The following is a 25,657-nucleotide window of genomic DNA, read 5'->3' as shown; positions in this document are numbered from 1 at the left end:
AATTACAAGATATTGTAAAGTTCACTCAACAAAAATCTATATGTAGCAAAAAATCAACGAGAAGTTATGAATTTTTAATGAGAGTTACCGATTCATTAAATACCGATACCGACCAGAAGACAAATTATGAGCAAATTATATAATAATTAAAATGTTGGGGTAAACTATCCCTTAAATAATACCACTAAAATTAAATATATATATATATATATATATATATTAATAATAGTTGGTAAATTATAATTGAAAAATAATTGTATGCTCAGGTAACTAAAATAAAGTATTTAGATGTCTGATCTGGAACAAATCTAACAGCTGGTTATTGGTATGGCTGTAATAATCTTTTATAGATTTTTTTTTTAAAGAAAGAAATTCAAATAATAGTCATATTAACTGAATCTCTGGTCCATGCTGAGGCCTAAAATTAATTCATTAGAAAATTGTAGATCATTGCAGAAAATTCAGAATCTTTAGTGAGGAATCCAAGTGGTCCTAAAGCGGACACCTGAGGCATGCCGCAGCCAGACTCAGCAGACCAGAAAAGATAAGGAATTTTGTGGGGTTGTACATTCACACTCACCGATCAGCAGAACAGACAGTGTTCCAAAGCATGCCGCAGGGTCCTATTAACAATGAAAGTGGCCAGGCAAGTGTGCAAGCATTTATGACCTCTGTGAAAAGAACAGAGGGAATATTGTTCCTATTATTCTCGGTTCATCGTTTCACTTTTCGCGTGAAGGTCAGTTCCAAAAAGAGGTCGATCTAAAAGGTGGGAAGGGAGTAAAGGAGAATAATTCATTCTCTCATAAAAGGGTAAGTGCAAAAGACCATTGAGTCAGTCTCTATGGTTCTCTCTCATTCTTTCCCTCACTTTCTCTCTCAAAGCTTAAAAGGGATCTACAGCTAGCTGGATGCCTTTAGTCAAAGATACCCATACACTCTTAAGAAATAAAAGCTTCTTGTTTCATTCCTTGTAGCATTAAACAAATGCTTCTTGTTCACATTTTCTTATCAAGAACCATTTTTCACTGTAGTAGGGCATCTTGTCAGCGGAGGAAGTAAAGGATTTACTAGTTCACCCAAAAACAGCAATTTATTTACTCACAATTCCAGACTGATCTGTGACTGTGAAATTAAAGGCAAGAGATTAGAAAAAATAAGTCATGTATCTAAGAGCCCACTGCTCATAAAACAGCTACAATAGTATAATTAACTAATTTATATGTTGCTTTTTGTGAAGAAAGATGCATTTCAGGTCTAGTTTGTGCAATGTGACAATGGAAGCTAACGTGACAATGCCAACCAACTAAACTGAGCCTACGTTCAGTGGCTGGTTGCATAAACTGCTTAGACTAGTCTTAAAAGTTAGTCATTTATTTATTTATTTATCTTCAAGACTAGTTATAACTTTTTAAAGTCAGTTACATAAAAATGTCTAATTTGAAAACGAAAAGTAAGAGACTTGTTTAAGACTTGGCTAACTGCTAGAGTAGTTCATAAAACTAGTTTTTAAAACACAGTCTTAACAAAGTTGCCGTGTTTATGTGACTTGACCCAGATCAGTATATTGCTTTCTATGTTATAACAGCCTGGTCTCATCACATTGGTTAATAAAGCACCAGTAACCATTTTAATGCTTCACAAAAAAATATACCCCATAACATTAATTTAGGGCTATTTTTGAAGTCACGTTTTTCTTCAAAATAGTTTTAATTAAAAACAAAAACTTTGCTCATAAAAAAATTATTCATGTTGGGTCATGCTTCTTAAACGATAGTAAAAATATTTGTATAACATTAGTATGCTGTTAAGCTTTTCTAACACTTAAAAAAATATTAAACAAAAGCAAGCAAAATAAAAGGTGTGTTATGAAAATGGCATTAAACAGCTGTAAAACTCTTTTTTCATTCATTGTTTTTAAGAGACAATAAAGTTAATACTATAGAAAGTGCCTAACATTTTGTCTGTGTTTGTCCTGTCCATCCTCAGAAGGACACAGCTGGACACACATACACACCAAGTCACTCACACACAACATGCTCACAGTAAACATGCTGATGGAAAGGCCTGGGGCTTTACTTCTGCAATCTTGCCATATCTCTGCACTGCCTTCTGTGTCTGCATCTGCTCACTTTGTCAGAGTATATTATCATTCTCCATATTACCTCCAACTATTGGCACAGCCAATCCTATGTGGATTTGTCCCTCTGTATACAAATATTGTATTTTTTATTTAAAAGTCTTAAACCTATGTCACCATAGACAAATATTCCCTGGAAAAATTTGAAACATGTTACATGTTCTATTATTGCCAATTAGATCATCATATTATCACTACGGTAGAATTGAGGATTCAAGAGCCGTGGGTTTGGCCCTCTGTATACAAATATTGTATTTTTTATTTAAAAGTCTTAAACCTATGTCACCATAGACAAATATTTGTTACATGTTCTATTATTGCCAATTAGATCATCATATTATCACTACAGTAGAATTGAGGATTCAAGAGCCGTGGGTTTGGTTGATTTGTTGGTATGTGGTTTATGAACTCAGGAAGTTTAGTAATGCTTCCATGTTGCAAAACAAAAGCCTCCGGTGTATTAGTTTTATCACCAGAGTTGTTAGTCATGGTCCACTACACTATAACATCATAAACACCCACAAAAATGAGAGAAATTATGACACATGTGTCATCTTCTATCAGAGGAGTAATTAGTGCTGTGCCTGTTAATTAAGGCTCAAAGTTTCTTTCTAAATTACCTTTGAGGAAAAGAGTTTTGTTTGTAACACTGTAAAGATAATTAGTTTACACTTATTTTTATGAAAATCAATTGCCTTCTTACATTGTTGGTGACTTAACTGATTACTGATGATGTTCTCATGACTCAATAAGACAGCTCATGAATATCAATATCATAAAATAAAATAAAATAAAACATGTCCTGGACATTTTACTCACCAGAAATCAAACGAAATAAGATATTATATTGATTTTGGGGTGAAATGTGACTTGTTCTTGACAGGTTTCATGAGGGTCACCCGATAGCTCTACATAAATGATTTGAGTAAAATAGACAATGCTCAGGTTTACATTCAAAATGTCTGAGACTAGGAATTTATTATATTATTATTTCCTATAACGATAGACCATGAGTTCTACTTTCCTTCTTCAAAGAGGAATATTTTGAGATGCCTGATTCACTAAATGGAAATAAACCTAGGGAAATATTTTTTAGGGCAAGAAATCTCCTATTTTCTGCATAATTAGTTTTCTACTGTATTTTTCTCATCTGAAGTTTTTGGAGTACCCTCCTCAAAGAAAACGGCCCTGTTGTAAAAGATTGTATATGCATGTGCGTTTGAGTTCACACCTGTCTGAAAAGGTATCTCAAACTCTAAATCAATATTTCCTTATTTATGCACTGGGAAACTCAGATAATGGTATTAGGCCACACATGTGTCTTATTAAGCCTTAGAGATTCATTCATTACTAGGATGAATCTCAAGCAGCGCAATAGACTGGGCTGGATTCCAGCTGTTTATTGTCTCGTATGTGTTAAATGTCTTTTTCACACTCCGGAGAGGAAAAGACAGGAAAGACAGAGGCTAAATGATGAAAGACGAATACATGACATTTTCTTGTTAGTAAATCAATGACTTCCTTATATGTGCAGAAGTCTCTGTTAGAATGAAACACCACAAAATATTATTCTGGATATTTAGTCCATTTGAAACACTTTGAACTAAAAGAAAAGAAAATATGACCTAGATTACATAACATAACCCAAGCCATCGTTGCTAGCAATTTTGACACATAAATTATCCACAGCAGGTCCTCCATGCTATAAAAAAAGTTACTGTAGCTCCATACAAAACATTATCTGCACTCTAAAAAAATGCTGGGTTGTTTCAACACAACGTTGGGTCAAATATGGACTAACCCAACTTTTGGGTTAAAACTTTAATTAAAAAATTTAACCCAACAGCTGGGTTAGTCCATATTTGACCCAATGTTGGGTTGAAACAACCCAGCATTTTTTAGAGTGTGTAAGTCGATAAATCATTATCTTTTTTTTTCTTACCTATTCAGCAACATGTCTAGCGAACATGAATCGCAGCCATGCTGACACACGTCCTAAAATAACTTTTGTTGATTTTACATAGGACATCAAGCAGCGAACAAATATTCCAGAATTGTTAATCATATCAAATGACAAATGCTTTTATATTTAAATATTTACTTTTTTATTATTACCATATTACCATAAAGTGCATATACTCTTAAGAAAAGTTCCATAAAGAACCATGCTTTGAAAGTGCTATTTATATAGGACCTTAATGGCATTATGAATAACCTTTTTAATAATATCTCATTCTAATAGCAACTTTTTACTATTTATGTTTATGAATATTTTATATAATTGCATTGTCATTTTTCTTTAAGTGAATTCAGTCCATTATCAACTTGTTGCAAGTTAATTGACCTCAAAGGTTATTGTTTATTAGACTTTACTGAACAATAATCACATTAAACTGTAATTATAAGTGAGAAAATCACACAGCCATTAGTGCTCAGCCAAATAGGTCTCAAAACAATTGCCTTGATGATCGCATTTGCTGCCACATTTTGAGGTCAGGCTGGGCAATTAAACGGATATTTCACCCAAAAATGCATCATTCCAAATTCATAACCCTTTTATTTTTTATGGAGCACAAAAGGAGATGTTAAGAAGGATATTCATGCTGTTTAGCATTATTGATGTCAAAACTGGTGCGACACATCCTTATGTGTCATATTAATGTGAGCCACATTTGGGGAAAACATGCTAAAATGTTGTGTTCCATGGGAAATAATAATAATAATCATAAAGGTTTGGAATGGCATGAAAGTGTAACGGGGCTGACAAGACGTGAGACATGCGGATCCATGTGCAGGCTTTATTAAGCAGAGAGGTCAGAAACACAGGCAGGGTCGAACAAGGGCAACCAGGAATATGGCGGGCAAAACACAAGAATAATCCTAGGGCTAGCGAAGGTCAATGAACGGCAAACAGAGTCAAAAAAGGGGCAAGACTAAAGGGGTAATCCAGGAAAACAGGCGAAGATCAGAAACCGAGAAAAACAGACAAGGCAAGGCAAGGCAAGGCAAGGCAAGGCAAGGCTAGGCTAGGCAAGGCAAGGCTAGGCTAACAAGGGCTCTGTAGAGTAGCTATCAAATGATAGGCGCTAAACAATACTCGGCGACAGGAAGGGATCAGAGTGAGTGTTAAATAATGAGTGAGTGATATGAAACAGCTGTGTGCAATCAGTGCAATGAATGATGGGATATGTAGGATGTAGGATGATATGCAACAGTGTGTAGTGCGAGAGTAAATGAAAATGGAAAGGGTGACCTCTGATGGCTAGCAGACGGAAGTTCATGGACCGGATTCGTGACATAAAGTGAGTAGAAAATGTTATTTTATGGCAGTCACCTTTCTATGGATTCTTTCCAGGATTCATTTTTTTCCAGGCTTCCCCAAAATCAGTGGGCTTTTCTTCCAGTGGATGTGTTTTCAAGGACATCCACTTGTGTAGACCAGTGATTGACATTGTCTTTGTTCAGAATTGGAAAGAGAGGTCAAGCAAAACTAACTAACTGAAAAGGTAACATAATTCATAAAAAGTTCACTTCTGTTTGAATAATCACTTCAAATTCATTAATTAAGTGTGAGGATAGCATATGACATGTGCTTTCATAATATTAATTATAGATTAAAAAAAATCCACCCCCGGATAAAATATCTTCAAGCAGAGATGCGTTCTCACCTCTTCAACTAAACAGACTATGCATTTGAGAAAATAACTATACAGTATAATATCAATATGCATTGAATCTTTTCTTGAGTGTAAGAATGAGCTCTGTTTTTCAGAGCTTAGAATATCCTCCAGATCCAGGATAAATAAGGTACATTGTTTTAATTAAAAAGCCTCCACAAGGAGATCTGGTGAGATTTACATTTCAAAACTTCTATGTCTCTGCTGTATATCCTCCTGGAATGGAAAACAGGGATGTAATTTGGTTAGAACACCCCTCTGAAAATGATTTGGGTGATTAAGTGAGCTGAAATGTTTGAATATCAAATGAGAAACCTGTGAATTAACCATGAGAAAGAGATGATTTGCAAGACGAGGGGAGATTTGACTGTGAGAAATCGACTGATGAGGCAAAGATCTTCAAAGGGCTTGGGAATAGTCAATCACCAACAATTTATTTCTATTTGTCGATGAAGTAATAAAGGCTGAAAAGGTAAACCTTTATAACATCATCTCTTCCTACCAACCAGTGTGATCTGAAGAGCTCAGACATTTGGCCAAAGGATATTCAGTTTGAGGCCTCTCAGCAAGACCATGTCTTACCGTTGTGTGGAGCACAATAATATGTTGTTATATGGCTTTACCATTTCAAATAAAAATAAACTCACTTCTTCTGACAGGTTACATGTTTTTATCCACTTCTATCCACTTTTATCCATGTTTTTATTCCACTCGACATTTATTTGTGGAGTGTCTCACTCAAGTCTCTCTGATGAGTCTGATCACATTGCAGAGTCCTAATAACCGCCTTAACAAGGGGTTTTCAACAGGGGGTCATGTAAAAATAAATAAACAAACAAATAAATAAATGTGTTAAACAATATTAAGTTAACTTCAGCAGCTTGAAATCACAAGTTGTGAAATGTTCAACTACATATAATTATTCCTCCCACATTAAAATGTATCAAGTTTAATTAAAATCTTTTGTTTTGATTAAATCAATAATTATTATTTGAGTGCCTTTGCAATGTAATAAATCAATGTAAATACACTACACTCTAAAAATATATTTTTGGCGCAGCAACAAAAAAAAATCTATTTCATTAGAAGTTGTCATAGCTCAAAAAGACTGATGCAAATTCTTTTTTTCTGAGCACAAGAAAATGCAACCGTTTGCTTCAATCTCTTTCAATTATAACAACTTCTAATGAAATTATGTTCAGCCAACAAATTACACTGAGTTAGAGGAATAAAACAACATTAAACATTAACAGGTCATTAACAGGTCTTTCCGTTAAAACATAAGAAAAAAAAACTTAATTTCAGCATTTACTCTCCTTATGTAGTCCTATGCAAAGTATCCTGGGAACTAGAAATCCGCTGCCAAATTTGAAGACAATTCCATTAAGTTACTACAACTTAATTTTTTTTAATCAATTTTCACAGTAATAATTTTTGTTTAGATTACACACAATAATACAATATTGTAATTATCATTATTGTTATGTCAAAATAACTTGTCAAAATAACTTGTCAAAATAACGTTTGTAGCATTTAACTAAAGTTTACTTTATAAATTAGAATTTTTATTTGAAGTACTTAAGTGGTGGTAATAGGTCTCCTTGAATTTATAATATGGTACTATATGCATGTTATACGTTAGGCCAGGTGTACATTACAATTAAATGATCCCTGATCTAATCTTTTAAAGTCAATAGAAATGTATTGTTTATTGTGCCAAAAGTATTGCGCTACATTTGCATAGTAAATTGGCTATCGATATCAAAATATGATATATGATTTCCAGATGTATAAAAACGCATATGAAAATCGCTTTATACAAACTAGATAATACAGCAAGCAATAGCTTGTATTAGACAGGCATAAGTCCCAGGCTGGTTTTCAGTCTCAGTCCATCCCTCTGTGTGTGTGTGTGTGTGTGTGTGTGTGTGTGTGTTTTCACATAAACCCATGCACTGCACCATCGCACACGTCCGTAACACAGACATCTGAGCCTTATGACTCTCTGAGTAATGACTCTGCAGGGAGATCTTTCCCAAGACCCCACCCCTCATTTCCAGTCCAGGTGGTCTGATGCCAAACTGCGTTGCTTCTCCAAACTCCGATAAATGACGGGTATTTTTCCCTCTAATCTGATTTCTATTGAGTGAGTGCGGCCAGCAAGTGCTACTAAAGCCTCTCTATGGTGTGTTATAAATTTTACCACTGACACCTTAAAAGCCAACAGCACCCACCCACCCCGACAGGCCGTATAAACACACACGCTCCCCTCTTGCCTCTTGCCCATATGCTGCTGCCCCTCCACCACCCTGCAGCCTAATGGGGGAGATAGTGTTACGAATGGAGAGGGAAGTGCCCCTATCATGATGTCAGACTTCCTAACGGCTGCTTAAGTGCTGCTTAAAAATGACCCCAGCACTCTCTGAATCTGGGCGCATTGTATCAAGGACTAATGATTACGCGTGCAATGAGATGCGGCTTAATGAGGAAGCATTTTATGGTGGAAATGACTTAAATCTTCTTCTCTGGCTGTGGGCTGATTTGGTATTAAATGAAAGCAGTCTGGGCAAATGTCTGATGCATGCTGGGAAATGGATATTCAGTGTTGCAAATCACCTTTTGCATCATTTACTGCATCATTATCAGATATCTCTTGTAGTATATAATTTATCTATGCTGCACAGGAGTGAATATCATTTGTTTGCAGATGCCACTTGGTTTGGTATGTTTTTATACACTACTGCACAAAAGTTTGGGGTAATGGCTACTGAAAACTCAGTTTTGCTAACACAGGAAAAACATTTTTAAATATATTAAAATACAAAATTGTTATTTTAAATTGTAATAGTATTTCCAAATATTACTGTTTTTACTGTATTTTTTTTATCAAATAAATCCAGTTTTGGTGAGCATAAGATACATTAAAAAAAATATTTTTAAAAAATCTTACCAATTCCAAACTTTTGAACAGTATGTGTGCTTTTTTGTCTAAACAATTTTTAGGGCTATTGTATGTTTGATTCTAATATATTTAACAATGTGCAGGAGAGAGAGTGTTCCTTTTCTGGAGAAATCTTTTTTTTCCAGGTTCAATACCAGCTAAACTCGTTCGACCACAATACTGTTGATTTCTCCCCCCAAAAAAGGCTCATCCCTTGTTTTCCTAATTTAAAAAAAAATACTCTACATTTTTTTAGCTCATTTTTACAGGGCCATTTTTGGCATTTTGGCATAGTGATGGAACAGTAAAAATTTAAATAAGATTTTTTTACACTCAAATCATGTTAACACTTATTGTCTTCTGGTTATACTGAAGTATTGAAATCAGTGAGTTATTGAATCAGTGAGTATTTTCAATGTTTACGTTTCTATTGTAAGCACCTCACTATAACAGATTTTTGCTTAAAAAAAGAGCAACTGAGTAAAAAATGATAACTGCCAGTCAAATTTTAACTGGAAGGTAATCAACATTATGCCACAAATGCTGTCAATTGAGCTTTATTATATTGAACCTGGAATTTTTCTTTCAGGTTTGTCCCTTAGACATTGAAGGAAAAGCTTTGTACTATAGAGGAAGATTGGGGTTATTTTTAAAGAAAGAACCACTCTATCAAAAGAAAGACCCATGTCAGTTGACATTTGAAAAACAGGCACTTTGCACAAGCTTTAAGTCTCTTTCTTTCTGGCTGTAAGTGTGTGAGTGACAATGGGCGCTGTGTGGGTGCTGATAGACGGTCTGTTTTTTCCTCTTCATCAGCCTGATCAGAAATATGGCAGCAACCTCAGAAGCACCGGAGCTACCGCACTCTCTAAATCACTGGCCACACAGAGGTGAAGAAACAACTACTGCACCAGTACTGGAGCGAGTCACAGGCCTGGCAGCCTCCCTATGTGCTCAACTCACACTGTAAACACTGCTCAGGTGCACTGATGATTGTTTCAACTTCACCAGGTTATATCAATACTGGAAAGATTGCTTGCAAAGATGTTTATACGATTCAAGGTGAATTAGAAAAAAGTCAGCTGAAATATAATTTTAGCCAAAACAATCTCTTGCACCAAGTCTGCATTTATTTGACTAAACATACAGTAAAAACAGTAATATTGTGAAATATTACTTTCAGTTTAAAATAACTCTTTTCTATTTTAATATATTTTAAAGTTTTGTATATTTCTAGATGGCGACACTAAAATTTCAGCAGCCATTACTCCAGTCTTCAGTGTCACATGATCCTTCAGAAATCATCCTAATATGCTGATTTGCTCAAGAAAAATTTCTCAATATTATCAATGTTGAAAACATTTGTGCTTTTTTTTTTTTTTTTTAGTGGACGCTGCCTGCTACTTTTTCAGGACTATTTGATGAATAGAAAATTCTAAAGAACTGCGTTTATTTGAATTTATTAGAAATGTTGTATTTATTATTTATTTATTTTAGCATTTGATGTATCCTTTTAAAAAGTTTACACACTTTCTAAAATCAATTTTATTAGGAGCTGATATTATTCTTCTGAATAACCATAATTATGTAGGCGCAACTTGGCATGTTCTGCATTGTTAACATAAATAATGACATAATTTATTTATTTATTCTTACTCTCTAGCTAGAGGGAAAAATAAATTAATTTTCCTCACCAGACCCAGTCCTCCTCCTCTTCTTTTGTCACGTCTTCTTCCATTATTACTGCTTTTGTAATGTGGCTAATTTTAAAGAATGACACAGATTTCCCACACATAATTATATCCTAGAATTAACATGTTAGGCTATACTGTAAAAAATGATTGGGATTTTAACAGTAAAAGACTGTAAAAATGCTACAGTAAAAACCTGTTAACTGGTTAACAGTAAGTTTCCATACTATATGTATATATATGTATATATACGGTGAATAAATGTAACTACATTTAATGTGATTTTACAGTAAAATACTGTTAAAAATATGGTTTTTGGAAGTGAAAAATAAAAAGTCATTGTATAATTTACAATGAAAACCCGTAAATTGACACTCCCAGAATTCCCTGCATGACACTTCATATTTGATGTTTTTTTTGTTGTTGAAATAGCATGTTTCTTCTTCGTTTTTTTCTTATTAGATGTGTACAGCAGGGTTTAATCTTACATCTAATGTTGTTAAATTAATGTTTATTGCATTATTTCAGTATCATGGGGTTTAGTGTTTGTGTGAATGACTATATATAAGAACTACCCTCCTCAGCTCGTAGAAAAGCTGTTTGTGATGAACTTTGGTTCATCATGTGACTTTCTCATCACCACCAGTTTTTGGTGGTTATCAGTGCATTACAATGGTTCAAAACAGATATTAACACTTCAATATGGTGGTTTATTGACATTACATCAGTTAATGAAATACGGTATTTTATTGTGAATTTAAGTTAAATCTGTAAAACCTAAAATGTTGCTACCGTATTTTTTACGGTAAAGTTCTGGCAACTACAGCTGCCGGTATTTTACCGTAAATGTCACAGATTTTATTTTTTTTACAGTGTATGCCTACTAAATAAAATTCAAAAATTTACCGCAAAAAAAAATCATTAATTAAATTATACATAATATAAATTAGACTTATATGTATCATTGTTAATAAAACGTGTTATCCTTCAGCTAATTGTCTATTTGTTTTGCGCTCTTTGATAAAAAGATGACAAAAGTATAATAGCAGGACTGCTTTTATAATATTAACAATGGTGCGATTTTGAGATGCTCAACAGCAGCATGTTATCTCCCACTACAAAAAGTCCTAATGATGACAGCCTGCTACATTCTAGCTGAGGGAGGTTGCATTTCAAAGAGATCCAGACAATAGAAAGACAAGAAGACAACAGCTAAGCCCAGACTGAATCCTGATGTTATGTACGTGTCAGCCTTCCTTTTAAACGCCAACACACCTGCGCCATTCTTCTGTCCCTTCCTGGATGACACGACACAACAGGTGTCCATATCAGGTGCGCTGCAGCGGTGCACAGATGCGCCGTGTGGGACAGCAGCGACCCCATGAGGTGATCCATTATTCATTGTGCGGCAAACTGCTGGTGGAGAAAATGTTGTCCAACCTCCGGGGGCTCGAGCTCTTTCTGATCACTAAACTGACCTACAAATCGAGTACTCTAGAAACGCCTTATCCTTGTAACCTCAAACGACTTTAACCAGCGCTGAAAAGTAACATATCCTCCTGAGCACCAGAAATAAAAAGCTTTGTGAATTTAGTATTTTTTTCATGTCATGACATTGCATAAGAAAAAAATGGTCAAATACAATTTTTGAAAAATTATATTTTATTCATAAGTTATGCTATGTCCTCTGTAGAGGACACCAGGACTCCGTTTTTCTAAAAACACGAAAGACATGAATAGGCATAGGAATAGGGATATGACTCCAATCAATTTTTAGGTTTCAGGATTTTTTTATTACTAACTTTGTTTAAGGATGGTTCTCAACTGTGTTATAAAACATATAACAAAATGATGTGATATACCATTTTGCTTTATGCAATATGTGTGTAAAAATTCCATAAACTGGTTTTCCCATTAAGCACAATGTTATCTAATTTGCATATTAAAGTGCTGTTGGGACAGCATGTTGGAAAAAGAAGTGTAATAATGGGAATAGTAATTGTCCAGATTTTCATAATAATATCTAATATTTCATAAGAATATTGATATATCATTTGTTTTCCTATTCAGTTCTTTTGTCTCCCAAAATGTATAATAAACATGCTTTTAGTCCTGGTGTCCTCTACAGTGGACATGTATGAAAGTATGTCCTGTTTCATAAAAGGAAGTCATATTTTGATTTGAAACCCCATAACATTTTCCTGAGATGTTGATTTATGACAAACAATTTGAAAAGTAATCAGATTTAAATTATAATTACAAAATATTATCATATTTCCATAAGGATGTGCAATTTTATCACTAAATTAATGTCAGCCGTTTTTAAAGACCCAGGAGAGGTCATGGTGAAACATCCAATCATTTAGTATCTCTGGAAAGCCCTGAATGTGCTCTGTACAGGACATCCAGACTTAAAACTGTGACTTGTGAGGTCTCAGAGAAATTCACTCAAATATAATGTCCACTACAGAGGCAAAAACTCCATAGCTGGGTCTCAGGAGGATATGCCACATGCTTCAGCAGCAAAATGGATGATAACGTGCAAATAAATAACTGCACATAGTAACTTAATTGAAAATACAACATTTACAAAATGTATTATCGTGCTTGAACAATTAGAAACAGCATCGAGGTGTCTTTGACGTTTTGTAGTATTGTTGTTGTACCACTGCCAAAACACTAGGAGGCGCCAAACACAGGCGCTGGTCTCCGCTCAACACCATCATAAAGTCAGAAGAAGATTATAGGAAGAGATGGGCGAGGAAGAATGAAATAAACAGCACAATAAAAAGTATTAATCATAAAATAATGCAGCGCTAATTGGGACAGTTGTCAAAAACGTAAACACTTCCCATCGTTTCATCAGGAGAGGAGGACATGGCGTTTGTCACAGCGAACTGGAACCCTCTGGGCGATGCTTTTTACAGGTAAATAACAGAACAGCTTAATCATTCTGTTATTAAATGTGCAGAATATGAGCGTATGAAATCATCATCCTGCACAACCGCACTCGTTTAGGTACAGAGAAAGTGTAGCTTTGAAACGGGATGTTTGTTTTGAGTAGCCTCTGGTGTCACGTGACAGCTGTCATGAGAAGCAGCGAGTCAGTTAACAAGCAGCACAACTGTTTCTCTCCCTTATAGAAGTAGAGTGGATTTAATTGTAACTCTGACTGAATTAACTATGGTATACTAGAAAAGTTCACAATACTGTAAATCTATTAGTACAATCATTTTTCTTACAACTAGTCTCCACAAATGCCTTAGTTTGCTTTACATAAACTATAATCACATATACATCAATACAAGAAAATGAAGCCAAACCACTGCAGAAAAAAAAATATGCACTATCTGCACACATATACAGTGGTGTGAAAAAGTGTCGTCCCCCTTCCTGATTTCTTATGTTTTTGCGTGTTTGTCACACTTTAATGTTTCAGATCATCAAACAAATTTAAATATTAGTCAAAGATAACACAAGTGAACACAACATGCAGTTTTTAAATGAAGGTTTTTATTATTAAGCGAAAACGAAATCCAAAACTACATGGCCCTGTGTGAAAAAGTGTTTGCCCCCTAAACCTAATAACTGGTTGGGCTACCCTTAGCAGCAACAACTGCAATCAAGCGTTTGCGATAACTTGCAATGAGTCTGTTACAGCGCTGTGGAGGAATTTTGGTCCACTCATCTATGCAGAATTGTTGTAATTCAGCCACATTGGAGGGTTTTCGAGCATGAACCGCCTTTTTAAGGTCATGCCACAGCATCTCAATAGGATTCAGGTCAGGACTTTGACTAGGCCACTCCAAAGTCTTCATTTTGTTTTTCTTCAGCCATTCAGAGGTGGACTTGCTGGTGTGTTTTGGATCATTGTCCTGCTGCAGAACCCAAGTTCGCTTCAGCTTGAGATCACGAACAGATGGCCGGACATTCAACTTTAGGATTTTTTGGTAAACAGCAGAATTCATGGTTCCATTTATCACAGCAAGTCTTCCAGGTCCTGAAGCAGCAAAACAGCCCCAGACCATCACACTACCACCACCATATTTTACTGTTGGTATGATGTTACTTTTCTGAAATGCAGTGTTACTTTTACGCCAGACGTAATTAATCAGGCCTGGGTGTGGCTAGAGAAATTGAACTTGTGTGTGATAAACCACAGTTTTAACAGGGGGTCAAACACTTCTTCACACAGGGCCATGTAGTTTTGGATTTTGTTTTCCCTTAATAATAAAAACCTTCATTTAAAAACTGCATGCTGTGTTTACTTGTGTTATCTTTGACTAATATTTACATTTGTTTGATGATCTGAAACATTAAAGTGTGACAAACACTTAAAAAATAAGAAATCAGGAAGGGGGCCAACACTTTTTCACACCACTGTATAATAAACGTTTTTAAAAACATTTTCAGTTACAGGTTTGAATATGTTTTCATTATGTATGTACACAAGTATGAATTTGCAGTGTCACAGCTGTAATTTTTTTTCAACATACATGAACCACAGCTCAAACATGTTTTATGAAAGATCTTACATAATTATTTGTTTATATAGGAGCTTATTTACTTACTAATTTATTACACAATTTATGTGAACATAACAGTTTGAAAAAAAAGTTCTTTATATAACATTTTTTTATAACAACTGGTTTTGGGTAAGTTTATATTACAATACATTTATTTTGATAATGAAAGTATTAACTTGTTTCATAGGAAATGAAATATTGTACACTACCCGGTTTATTGGTGGAAGTCCTGATGTTTCCATTCAAGGATATTAGGAAGAAAATTGTCTTGACGTTTTCCAGAAACATTTCTTTATAAGGAGCAACGTGAAAATATAATCACATTATTTGATAATTACAAAACAATATACCTGCTGCTCCACTTTTTAAATGTTTTTGTCATGTTATGTCAGCCAATTTAAAAAACCAAGAATGTTGCCACATTGCCATACCCTAAACATATCCTTAAAAACAGCAAGATGTCCATTTTAAAGTACATTTAGACTTAAAACTGTGGCATGTAAGATCTGAGAAATTCGCTAAAAACAAATGTCCCCTATGGAGTACAAAACAGAATTGCTGGGTCCAGTGAGAAAAGCATAGGTTATGCTTATCTAGGGTATTAAGGAATTAACCTGGCTTTTACAGTATGCTGTACAGCAGAGCAGTCATACCAGGAATTATTATGCTTGTACCAACTTTCTAATCCCCGTTCTTTGTTCCTGAAACAGAAAGATCGAATTGTATGAGATGGGCTGGAATCTGAAAGATGGTCTGAGAGATTGTCTGGTTGCTGCAGCTCCATATGGGGGTCCCATCGGTGAGTTTTGTTTCATAACGTTGTTGCGTAAGATTGTATCAGAGTACAGTTTTGTGGAGTTCAAAGACGATGATACTTCTTTCTCTATCAGCTCTCCTAAAGGCACATAACCGACGCTCTCCCAGTGCCAGACCTCAGTTAGAGATCTTCTCTTCCTCAGGACTGCCTCTGGCCAGCTTTCCAGTAAGAACACACAGCTGCACAGCACGGCTGCCCGATTAATCAAAATAAATTTGAAATTGCGATATGGCTTAGTGTGATTATCAAATCACAAAGGCCAATTAATTGAATGAATATGCGTGGCACTGTGTTCTTATATGTTAGTTGCTCATAATCCGGCAGCATTTGCGGTGTCTTAGAGTAGCTTGGTTTGCAGTAAATGCTGCTCCACATTAACTCATCTATGCATCTGTTGTATAGAGTTTCAGTTGCTTATAACATACATTTGGAAAGGCAAAATGCTCCAACCATCCTCCCATACTTGTAGAGAAGCGCTTATGAACAGAAGAGACGCTCTGTAAGCTTCATGCATTTTTTTTGTCAGAATAAAAGTTAGATGATTTAACAAAAAAAAGATGTATATATTAAGAAAGACATAAAAATTGGCATTGTCATTTTACACTTGTACTGTGAAATAAAATTATGTTTTACGATTTCTTTTTATTTTACAGTGAGGTTACAATAGTAATATTTCTTATTTTGTTTTTGCTTAGCAATTTTTATGTTTAAATTTTAACATTTACAATTTTAATAAATAGTTATTATTATTAGTATTATCTTTTTTGTTGTTGTTGTATCGATAGATAAATAAACATGCACACTTTGGCAAAACAAACCTATACAACAAAGTACAACAAACCTGGATTTTTTTTAATAACATCATAAATTGCCATTTTTATAACAATTCGATTTTGTCTCAAAATCGTGCAGCTCTAGAATTGATTATTAGTTATTAAATAATGCTGTTCTTTTGGAATACTTTTGTGAACAAAAATGCTGTATAGTGACCTCTCTCTTTGTCTGCTTCAGTGGAAGAGTGGAGTGGTGAAGCAACTGGGTTGGACGGTGTCTGATGACCTACTGTGTGTTCAGGAGGATGGCACTGTGCTTGTCTACGATCTCTTGGGTGGCTTCAAGAGACACTTCAGCATGGGCAATGTGAGAATGCACATGGTTTTAAAAGGATGCGTCTGTGATTCTATAGCCTACGTTCAAAGCATTGCTTCTTTAAATCAGTATTGATTTATAGCTAAAACATAGCATTGATTCTTTCACAGGAAGTTTCTCAAAGTCAGGTGCTGGAGACCAAGATATTCCATTCGCCGTATGGGACAGGTGTTGCCATATTGACAGGTGCCTTGCGATTCACTTTGGCCACAAACATTGATGACATAAAATTGAGGCGGTTACCTGAGGTTCCAGGTAAAATATGCATTCTTTGTGGTGTTATAAGAATACATAATTCCACAGTATTCTGAAAGATAAACTGTAAGTGAGATGCATTTATTAAGGTTTGATGTTTCTAACCCTAAATGGTAATTTTTTTTAAATTCAGATCTACAGGGGGCGCCCTCATGCTGGGCAGTCCTGACTCAGGACAGGCAAAGTAAAGTGCTGGTGGCCAATGGATCTCATCTGTTCGTCTTAGACAATACAGCTTGCACACCTGTGGTAAAGACCACTCACAGAGACTCAAACTACACAGATATTCAGATATTTTCAGTGTTTTATTACCTCATAAAAGTTACCAGTCTTTTTGCCCCAAATCCAAATAATGTGTATTTGAAACTCATGATGATGACAGACCTAGCAATCAAAAAAGTGTATAAACAGACAATGTGGATAAGAAAGCACCTGCTAAATAATGATTGTGTGTGTGTGTGTGTGTGTGTGTGCGTTAACAATTCGATTTTGTCTCAAAATCGTGCAGCTCTAGAATTGATTATTAGTTATTAAATAATGCTGTTCTTTTGGAATACTTTTGTGAACAAAAATGCTGTATAGTGACCTCTCTCTTTGTCTGCTTCAGTGGAAGAGTGGAGTGGTGAAGCAACTGGGTTGGACGGTGTCTGATGACCTACTGTGTGTTCAGGAGGATGGCACTGTGCTTGTCTACGATCTCTTGGGTGGCTTCAAGAGACACTTCAGCATGGGCAATGTGAGAATGCACATGGTTTTAAAAGGATGCGTCTGTGATTCTATAGCCTACGTTCAAAGCATTGCTTCTTTAAATCAGTATTGATTTATAGCTAAAACATAGCATTGATTCTTTCACAGGAAGTTTCTCAAAGTCAGGTGCTGGAGACCAAGATATTCCATTCGCCGTATGGGACAGGTGTTGCCATATTGACAGGTGCCTTGCGATTCACTTTGGCCACAAACATTGATGACATAAAATTGAGGCGGTTACCTGAGGTTCCAGGTAAAATATGCATTCTTTGTGGTGTTATAAGAATACATAATTCCACAGTATTCTGAAAGATAAACTGTAAGTGAGATGCATTTATTAAGGTTTGATGTTTCTAACCCTAAATGGTAATTTTTTTTAAATTCAGATCTACAGGGGGCGCCCTCATGCTGGGCAGTCCTGACTCAGGACAGGCAAAGTAAAGTGCTGGTGGCCAATGGATCTCATCTGTTCGTCTTAGACAATACAGCTTGCACACCTGTGGTAAAGACCACTCACACAGACTCAAACTACACAGATATTCAGATATTTTCAGTGTTTTATTACCTCATAAAAGTTACCAGTCTTTTCAAATCATGTGTATTTGAAACTCACGATGATGACAGACCTAGCAATCAAAAAAGTGTATAAACAGACAATGTGGATAAGAAAGCACCTGCTAAATAATGATTGTGTGTGTGTGTGTGTGTGTGTGTGTGTGTGTGTGTGTGTGTGTGTGTGTGCGTGCGTGCGTGCGTGTGTGTGTGCACGTTTTTGTGATTTATGAGGACACAAATTTATATAATGACATGGTTATGGCATAGGTATTACAACGAGAAGGTGATTTAGGAGGACATTTTGAGTGTCCCCATATTTCAAAAGGCTTATAAATCTTTCAGAATGAGTTTTTTTGAAAATCTAAAAATGCAGAAAGTTTCCTGTAAGTGGTAGGTTTAGGTGTAGGGTTGGTGTAGGGCAATAGAATATACGGTCTGTACAGTAGAAAAACCATTACGCCTATGGGATGTCCCCACTTTTCACAAAAACAAACCTGTGTGTGCGCGCACATTTTTGTGATTAATGAGGACACAAATTTATATAATGACATGGTTATGGCATAGGTATTACAACGAGAAGGTGATTTAGGAGGACATTTTGAGTGTCCCCATATTTCAAAAGGCTTATAAATCTTTCAGAATGAGTTTTTTTGAAAATCTAAAAATGCAGAAAGTTTCCTGTAAGTGGTAGGTTTAGGTGTAGGGTTGGTGTTCACAAAAACAAACCTGTGTGTGTGTGTGTGTGTGTGTGTGTGTGTGTGTGTATCAGACTCCCCCAGGCCTCTCTCCACAAGCGTCCAGTATAGTTCACATGTGTGTCTCATTCAGTTATAAGTATCTGGCGCTCCTCACTGACTCTGGCCATGTGTGGATGGGCACGTCAAACCTAAAGGTAAGTGAAAACCAGCAATATCACTTTGTATTTGATTAACCTGTTTATTCTGGTTACAATTGTAGAAACTTGCTGTAAGTGGTCTAAGCAATTGTTTCTCCATCAGTTCATTATTCTCTCTGATTAGTTAACTAGTTCATTAATTGCTCTGTCTTAAGCCTTAATTACAACCTTAATACTTTTGCACAACAAAGCAGCATCAGGTGAATGTTTTCTGGTGCAGGAGAAACTCAGTGAGGTGGACACCAAAATCAAAGCTCCCCCGAAACAGATGGCCTGGTATGACACCATTTTACAGTTAGCATGATTTATGTATATTTGATGTATGCTGTATTTTCACTGACATTTAGTTTTAAGGGTGTGTGTGTGTGTGTGTGTGTGTGTGTGTGTGTGTGTCAGACTCCCCCAGGCCTCTCTCCACAAGCATCCAGTATAGTTCACATGTGTGTCTCATTCAGTTATAAGTATCTGGCACTCCTCACTGACTCTGGTCTTGTGTGGATGGGCACGTCGAACCTAAAGGTAAGTGAAAACCAGCAATATCACTTTGTATTTGATTAACCTGTTTATTCTGGTTAAAATTGTAGAAACTTGCTGTAAGTGGTCTAAGCGATTGTTTCTCCATCAGTTCATTATTCTCTCTGATTAGTTAATTAGTTCATTAATTGCTCTGTCTTAAGCCTTAATTACAACCTTAATACTTTTGCACAACAATGCAGCATCAGGTGAATGTTTTCTGGTGCAGGAGAAACTCAGTGAGGTGGACACCAAAATCAAAGCTCCCCCGAAACAGATGGCCTGGTATGACACCATTTTACAGTTAGCATGATTTATGTATATTTGATGTATGCTGTATTTTCACTGACATTTAGTTTTAAGGATAAGTTTGTATTATTATTATTTTCTTGCAGGTGTCGCAGGCCCAAGAGTCAGCAGCCATCGGCTGTGGTAATGTGGGATGGGCTCCTCCTAGTGGTGGGAGAGTGTAAAGAAACAATTCAGTACCATCTGGACGATGACTCAATTCTGGTGCCAGAACTGGACGGGGTCCGGATCATCAGTGGAACACACCATGAGCTGCTGCAAGAGGTCCCAGGTTAGAAAATTCTACACTACCGTTCAAAAGTGTGGGGTCCATTCGATTTCTTTATGTTTTGGACAGTATTAAAATGTCATTTATTTCTGTGATGGCAATACCACACATTTCTTATTACTATCAATGTTGAAAGCAGTTGTGCTGGTGAATATTTTTGCGAAAACTGTGATGCACTTTTTCAGGATTCATAGAAAGCTCAAATGAACAGCATTTATTTGAAATGAAAATCTTTTTGTAGCATTATAAAGGTCTTTACTGTTACTTTTGATTGAATGCATCCTTGCTGAATAAAAGGATTCAGCAAAAACCAAATCTTACTGACCCCGAACATTTGAATGGTAATGTATATAGAATGCTGCCAGTTTCTACATCCCTCAAGCCCACAAGTGATTTGATTTTCCCATGATGCTCTGCAGGTGCATGCGAGGAGATCTTTAAAATTGCCTCAATGGCTCCTGGAGCACTACTGCTAGAGGCACATAAAGAATATGAGGTAAGACACATTTACTGTGTCGGATACACATTATTAAAACTTGACATGTATTAAAACTTGAAATGTAATACATAAAATTGACCACATATCTACAATTACAGCTATCGTTGAAAATTGCATACTTTACTATATGTTTGAATGTATGCTTATACTGTATGAGGTGCTTTCTTCTGTTGTACACAAAAGAAGATATTTTGAAGTATGTGGGTAACCAAACAGTTGCCTTGACTTCCATAGTATGTTTTTCTCATTTTTGGGTGAACTATGCCCTTAAGTGCTAATTATGACAGGTTTATTATGTCTAATTGCTTTTGTGTGTGAAAATATTTGCAGAAAGAGAGTCAGAAGGCAGATGAGTATCTGAGAGAAATTAAAGAGCAGAGTCTACTGAGCGAGGCTGTGAGGCAGTGTGTGGAGGCCGCCGGACATGAACATGAACCTGAGACACAGAAAACACTCTTGAGGGTGAGCCACACAGGCTGAATGTTGCAGGAAGAGAGACATTTCATTTACAGAAGGGTTTATACAGTATATTCTTTCTCTCTGCAGGCAGCCTCATTTGGGAAGTGCTTTTTGAGTAATTTTCCTCCAGAGCAGTTTGTCAGCATGTGTAGAGACCTGCGGGTGTTGAATGCAGTCCGAGACTATACCGTCGGCATTCCACTTTCCCTCACTCAGTTCAAACAGATGACCATACAAGTGCTCATCGACAGGTGCGACCATAAGAGGGTATAATTTTGTGCACAGCATTTGTCTGTATGCATTGCAGAAAATAGTTTTTTGATCACTTCCTTTGAAATGTTTAAATTTTATACTGAATGTGACAAAGCAGATTGTTCATCTTAATCTATGGCACTTTCTCTGTTTCAGACTGGTGTATCGTAAACTCTATCCACTGGCTATTGAGGTTTGCTGCTATTTAAAGACTCCAGAATATCAGGGAGTGAGCCGAGTACTCAAACACTGGGCCTGCTACAAGGTGTGTGTGTGTGTGTGTACTTATTTACTACACTTGTAAGGTTAAAACGTTTAAAAATATGAATGTTGTAAAACATTTTAAAAACCTGTTGTGATGTTTACATTTATAAAAATTAACTATAAAATATATAGTTATATTCCAGTATTTTGTATTGTTTTTACAACTTTTATTCAACAAAGTTGCATTAAATTTATCAAAATTGACAGATAAGACTTTTACACTTTCAAAAGATTTCTATTTTGGATGAATATTGTTCTTTTGAACACTGTATTCAAAATTCCACTTTGCCATGGCAGAAATAAATTACATTTTAAAACATAGTAAAATAGAAAAAAAAAAATTTACATTTTAATAATATTTCACTAGATTACTGTTTTTACTGTATAATCCCGCCTTGGTAAGCTTCTTTCAAAAACTTCAAAAAATATTACCGACCCCAAAGTTTTGAACTTCTGACTTTTATAGTACTTTTATGGTGTTTTGGTGTCCCTTTTTGAAGTCCCCATTTATTTTAAAAGTTGAATTTTTCCATTCATTATTAGATTTATGAAACCACAGACATCAAGGGTTTACTGATGTTGTTTACAGAATCAGAGCACACTGGCAAGTGCAAATGTGTTTCATTGCATTTGCTAAACCTAGTGAAGATTTATGATTGTCTCGTTCAGTCTGAGAGGTTCGGATGTAGCATAACAAAGCTTATGAGTGAAGTGCCTATCAGTGAACCCCGATAAAAGATTTTCCTTTGTGCGTGCTTTTGTAGGTCCAGCAGAAAGAAGAATCGGATGAAGTCATAGCAAAAGCTGTTAGTGTGAAGCTTGCTGACGCTGCTGGAATCTCCTATTCTGAAATCGCCACTAAAGCATATGAGAGTGGACGCACAGAGCTCGCCATTAAGGTACACACACACACAGACTATGTTCTAATAAAAACTAGGGGCCGCTGATATTATGGGTTGTCAGTCAGTTTGTGTTGGTCTCTCTCTTTCAGTTGTTGGAGTTTGAGCCTCGCTCTGGTGAGCAGGTCCCACTGCTGTTAAAAATGAAGAAAAGCCCTCTGGCTTTAAGTAAAGCCATTGAGAGTGGAGACACAGACCTCGGTACACACACATTCACATACAGGTTTCAAAACCTCATGAGCAGCCTGCCAAGCCATCATTTTATGTAGATACACTACTGTAATTTATTCCTGTGATGCAAAGCTGAATTTTCAGCTTCATTACTCCAGTCTTCAGTGTCTCATGATCCTTCAGAAATCATTCTAATATGCTGATTTGGTGCTCAAGAAACACTTAATAGTATCCCGAATCACTGGAGATGGTTTACCTGCGTGCCTTCTTGTATGCTAGTGTACACGGTGGTCATGTACCTGAAGAATGAGCTGAACAGAGGAGACTTCTTCATGATGTTGAGGAACCAACCTGTGGCTCTGAGCCTCTACAAACAGGTACACACATCTGCACACACATGCTTCCCGAAAACACACACACCCTGCTGCTGCAGACCTGAGAACCACAGGCATTATTTATGATAAGAACATGTGACAAATGGCCACAATGAAATCTCATTGGTCCAAACCCCTCTGCTCATATCTGTACATCAAATCTGTTCTGACTGGCTATGCTTTTGTTGCTGTATTTACAGAAAAAATACTGCTGCCTAGTTAGGACAGTTGTTCGCCAAAGCAATTCACGTCAGCTCCATAGCCTCAGTGTTGTTATCATTAAATATAGTAAAACTAAAAGTACTGAAAGTCCTTTTAATAATTAAAATAAAGCTGAAATAAAATAAAATATAAATAACTTAAATGAAAATTAGAAATGCAGCCTTCGAAACTTATTGAAAAAAATAAGTTGAAGTTCTAAAATTTACTAAAACTAAAAATGAAATAAAAAATAAATTAGCGCTAAATATAAATCTTTTTAAAAGACATACACATAACAAATCTACTAAAACGTTCAAATAAAAATGAAACCTGTTCACATTGTTTATTTTGTGTGTGTAGTTCTGTAAGCATCAGGAGCAGGATACACTAAAAGATCTTTTCAATCAAGATGATGATCATGAAGAACTTGGCAATTTCTATGTAAAGGCCAGCTATAAAGAGCAGGTTGGTGTTTACAGTTCTTTCTTCCTCATTTTTCTTCTCACTTCCATGATTTGAATGACAGAAGTGCTATAAAGGTTCAACAAATTATGGTGGCTTCATTTCCACCAATGGCTGGGGTTTGAAGGCTTTGCCTTCCACCTTAATTTCTTAGTACACTTCTGTTATTTTTAGTAACATGATTTTGCTAGTTGCCTTGGTAAGAATGCATCTACTTAGAAAATAAATGTAAAGTGCATGTGTGTGCAATTACAGAGACTGGAAGCTCGGATTGCTCATTTACAAAGTGCTGTGGACGAGTACTACAAAGCCAAGAAAGAATTTTCTGCCAAGGTGAAGACCTCAGACTCTTCTGTTACAGGCAGATTAGCAGCCTGGGTCAGAGTTCACTGCACATCTGTGAATGATCTAAAGGAATTCTTGTTTTTTCGCCTCTCTCAGACAACAGAAGATGAAATGCGTCTGCTGCGGTTTCAGAGGAAGCTAGAGGAAGAGAAGGGTGAGCAGCTCGTGGGATTCTCTCTTCATGACACTATGACCACGCTGCTGTCTGTGGGGCTGCACAAACACGTCGAGCAACTTTACAAAGACTTCAGAGTGCCCGACAAGAGGTGTGCCTTCTATTTATAGTTTTACCCACATGATTTATACTTTCTCTTTATTTGGTTTTAATGAAAGAATATACCTTGAGCAACATTTAATCCATGTCCCACTGGCAGTGTCGAGAATCACCAGAACATTCTCTGAGCTTCAGTGGTGACTCTGAGCTAATAAACCAGAGTGTGGCAAAGTGCTTTATCCTGCTGAAAGAGGCCACTGCCATCAAGGAACACCATTGCCTTGAAGGGTTGTATGTGATCTGCAACAATCTTTAAGTAGGTGGTAAGTATCCAAGTAATGTCCACATGAATGCAGGACTCAAGGCCTTCTTCCCATAGTACATCCTGCTGCCATCTCTTCCCCAGGTAAAAGACACGTGCGCACGTGGCCGTCCAACTGATCTTAAAGAAAATGTGATTCATCAGACCAGGCAAACTTCTTTCATTGCTCCATGGTCCAGTTCTGAAATTCACATGCCCACTGTAGGTGCAGATTACAGGGGGGTAAAATGACTTTAGAAAGATGGCAGCATCAATAATATATTAATACTTCCTGAGTTAGAGGCACTCAAACTTTGGAAAAAGAATATTTATGGCACTCAGACAGGTATGTTCTACGCAATTATTTTGATATAGGGAAACAAGATACATTATTTTAGTTTCAACGTCACACCTTCCTCTTTAAAAGAAAAAAAGAATCAGCTGAATGCAAAGTGATTCAAAAAGTGGTTTTTGACCACTGAAAATGTGTACAATTCAACAATTTACTCCTGGAGCCATATTGAGATTCCAATATTGCTGGAATGGAACCATATAGAGCCTTAAAAATTAAGATACCAAAAGGAAAGTGTGTTAACACCCAAAATCTAAAATGTATAATGGCAACAAAGATTGCTAAAGTCAACAGATTTTACTAATAGACCTATCAATCTCTGTGTGAAAATAATATAATGATGCTGCCAACTTTCTGAGTCATTTTACTGACCCATCCCCC

At 36.1% G+C, this 25,657-nt stretch overlaps 1 protein-coding gene across 3 annotated transcripts in view; it reads left to right on the top strand.

Annotated features, from left to right (window-relative positions):
- Positions 1-13,076: 13,076 nt before the first annotated feature.
- Positions 13,077-25,657, top strand: part of LOC107584805 (vacuolar protein sorting-associated protein 16 homolog) — a 14,058-nt gene continuing 1,477 nt past the window's right edge. The window contains exons 1-20 of one of the 3 annotated variants that reach the window (XM_016271570.1): positions 13,077-13,376; positions 15,686-15,774; positions 15,866-15,957; positions 16,804-16,932; positions 17,052-17,196; positions 17,330-17,445; positions 19,268-19,390; positions 19,614-19,669; positions 20,302-20,486; positions 20,903-20,979; positions 21,313-21,444; positions 21,529-21,692; positions 21,850-21,958; positions 22,722-22,856; positions 22,949-23,057; positions 23,307-23,404; positions 23,963-24,067; positions 24,320-24,397; positions 24,506-24,675; positions 24,784-25,606. In XM_016271570.1, the coding sequence (XP_016127056.1) occupies positions 13,327-13,376; positions 15,686-15,774; positions 15,866-15,957; positions 16,804-16,932; positions 17,052-17,196; positions 17,330-17,445; positions 19,268-19,390; positions 19,614-19,669; positions 20,302-20,486; positions 20,903-20,979; positions 21,313-21,444; positions 21,529-21,692; positions 21,850-21,958; positions 22,722-22,856; positions 22,949-23,057; positions 23,307-23,404; positions 23,963-24,067; positions 24,320-24,397; positions 24,506-24,675; positions 24,784-24,811 (2,190 nt within the window). In that variant the 5' untranslated portion in view covers positions 13,077-13,326 and the 3' untranslated portion in view covers positions 24,812-25,606. Of the gene's footprint in view, positions 13,377-15,685; positions 15,775-15,865; positions 15,958-16,803; positions 16,933-17,051; positions 17,197-17,329; positions 17,446-19,267; positions 19,391-19,613; positions 19,670-20,301; positions 20,487-20,902; positions 20,980-21,312; positions 21,445-21,528; positions 21,693-21,849; positions 21,959-22,721; positions 22,857-22,948; positions 23,058-23,306; positions 23,405-23,962; positions 24,068-24,319; positions 24,398-24,505; positions 24,676-24,783; positions 25,607-25,657 lie in introns of those variants that run through there. The other 2 variants (XM_016271569.1, XM_016271568.1) reach the window with 2 other exon arrangements.

The sequence above is a fragment of the Sinocyclocheilus grahami genome, unplaced genomic scaffold (genome assembly GCF_001515645.1).
Source record: "Sinocyclocheilus grahami isolate Dianchi unplaced genomic scaffold, SAMN03320097.WGS_v1.1 scaffold63.1, whole genome shotgun sequence".
Lineage (NCBI taxonomy): Eukaryota > Metazoa > Chordata > Actinopteri > Cypriniformes > Cyprinidae > Sinocyclocheilus > Sinocyclocheilus grahami.
This window is presented reverse-complemented; position numbering and strand designations above follow the sequence as displayed.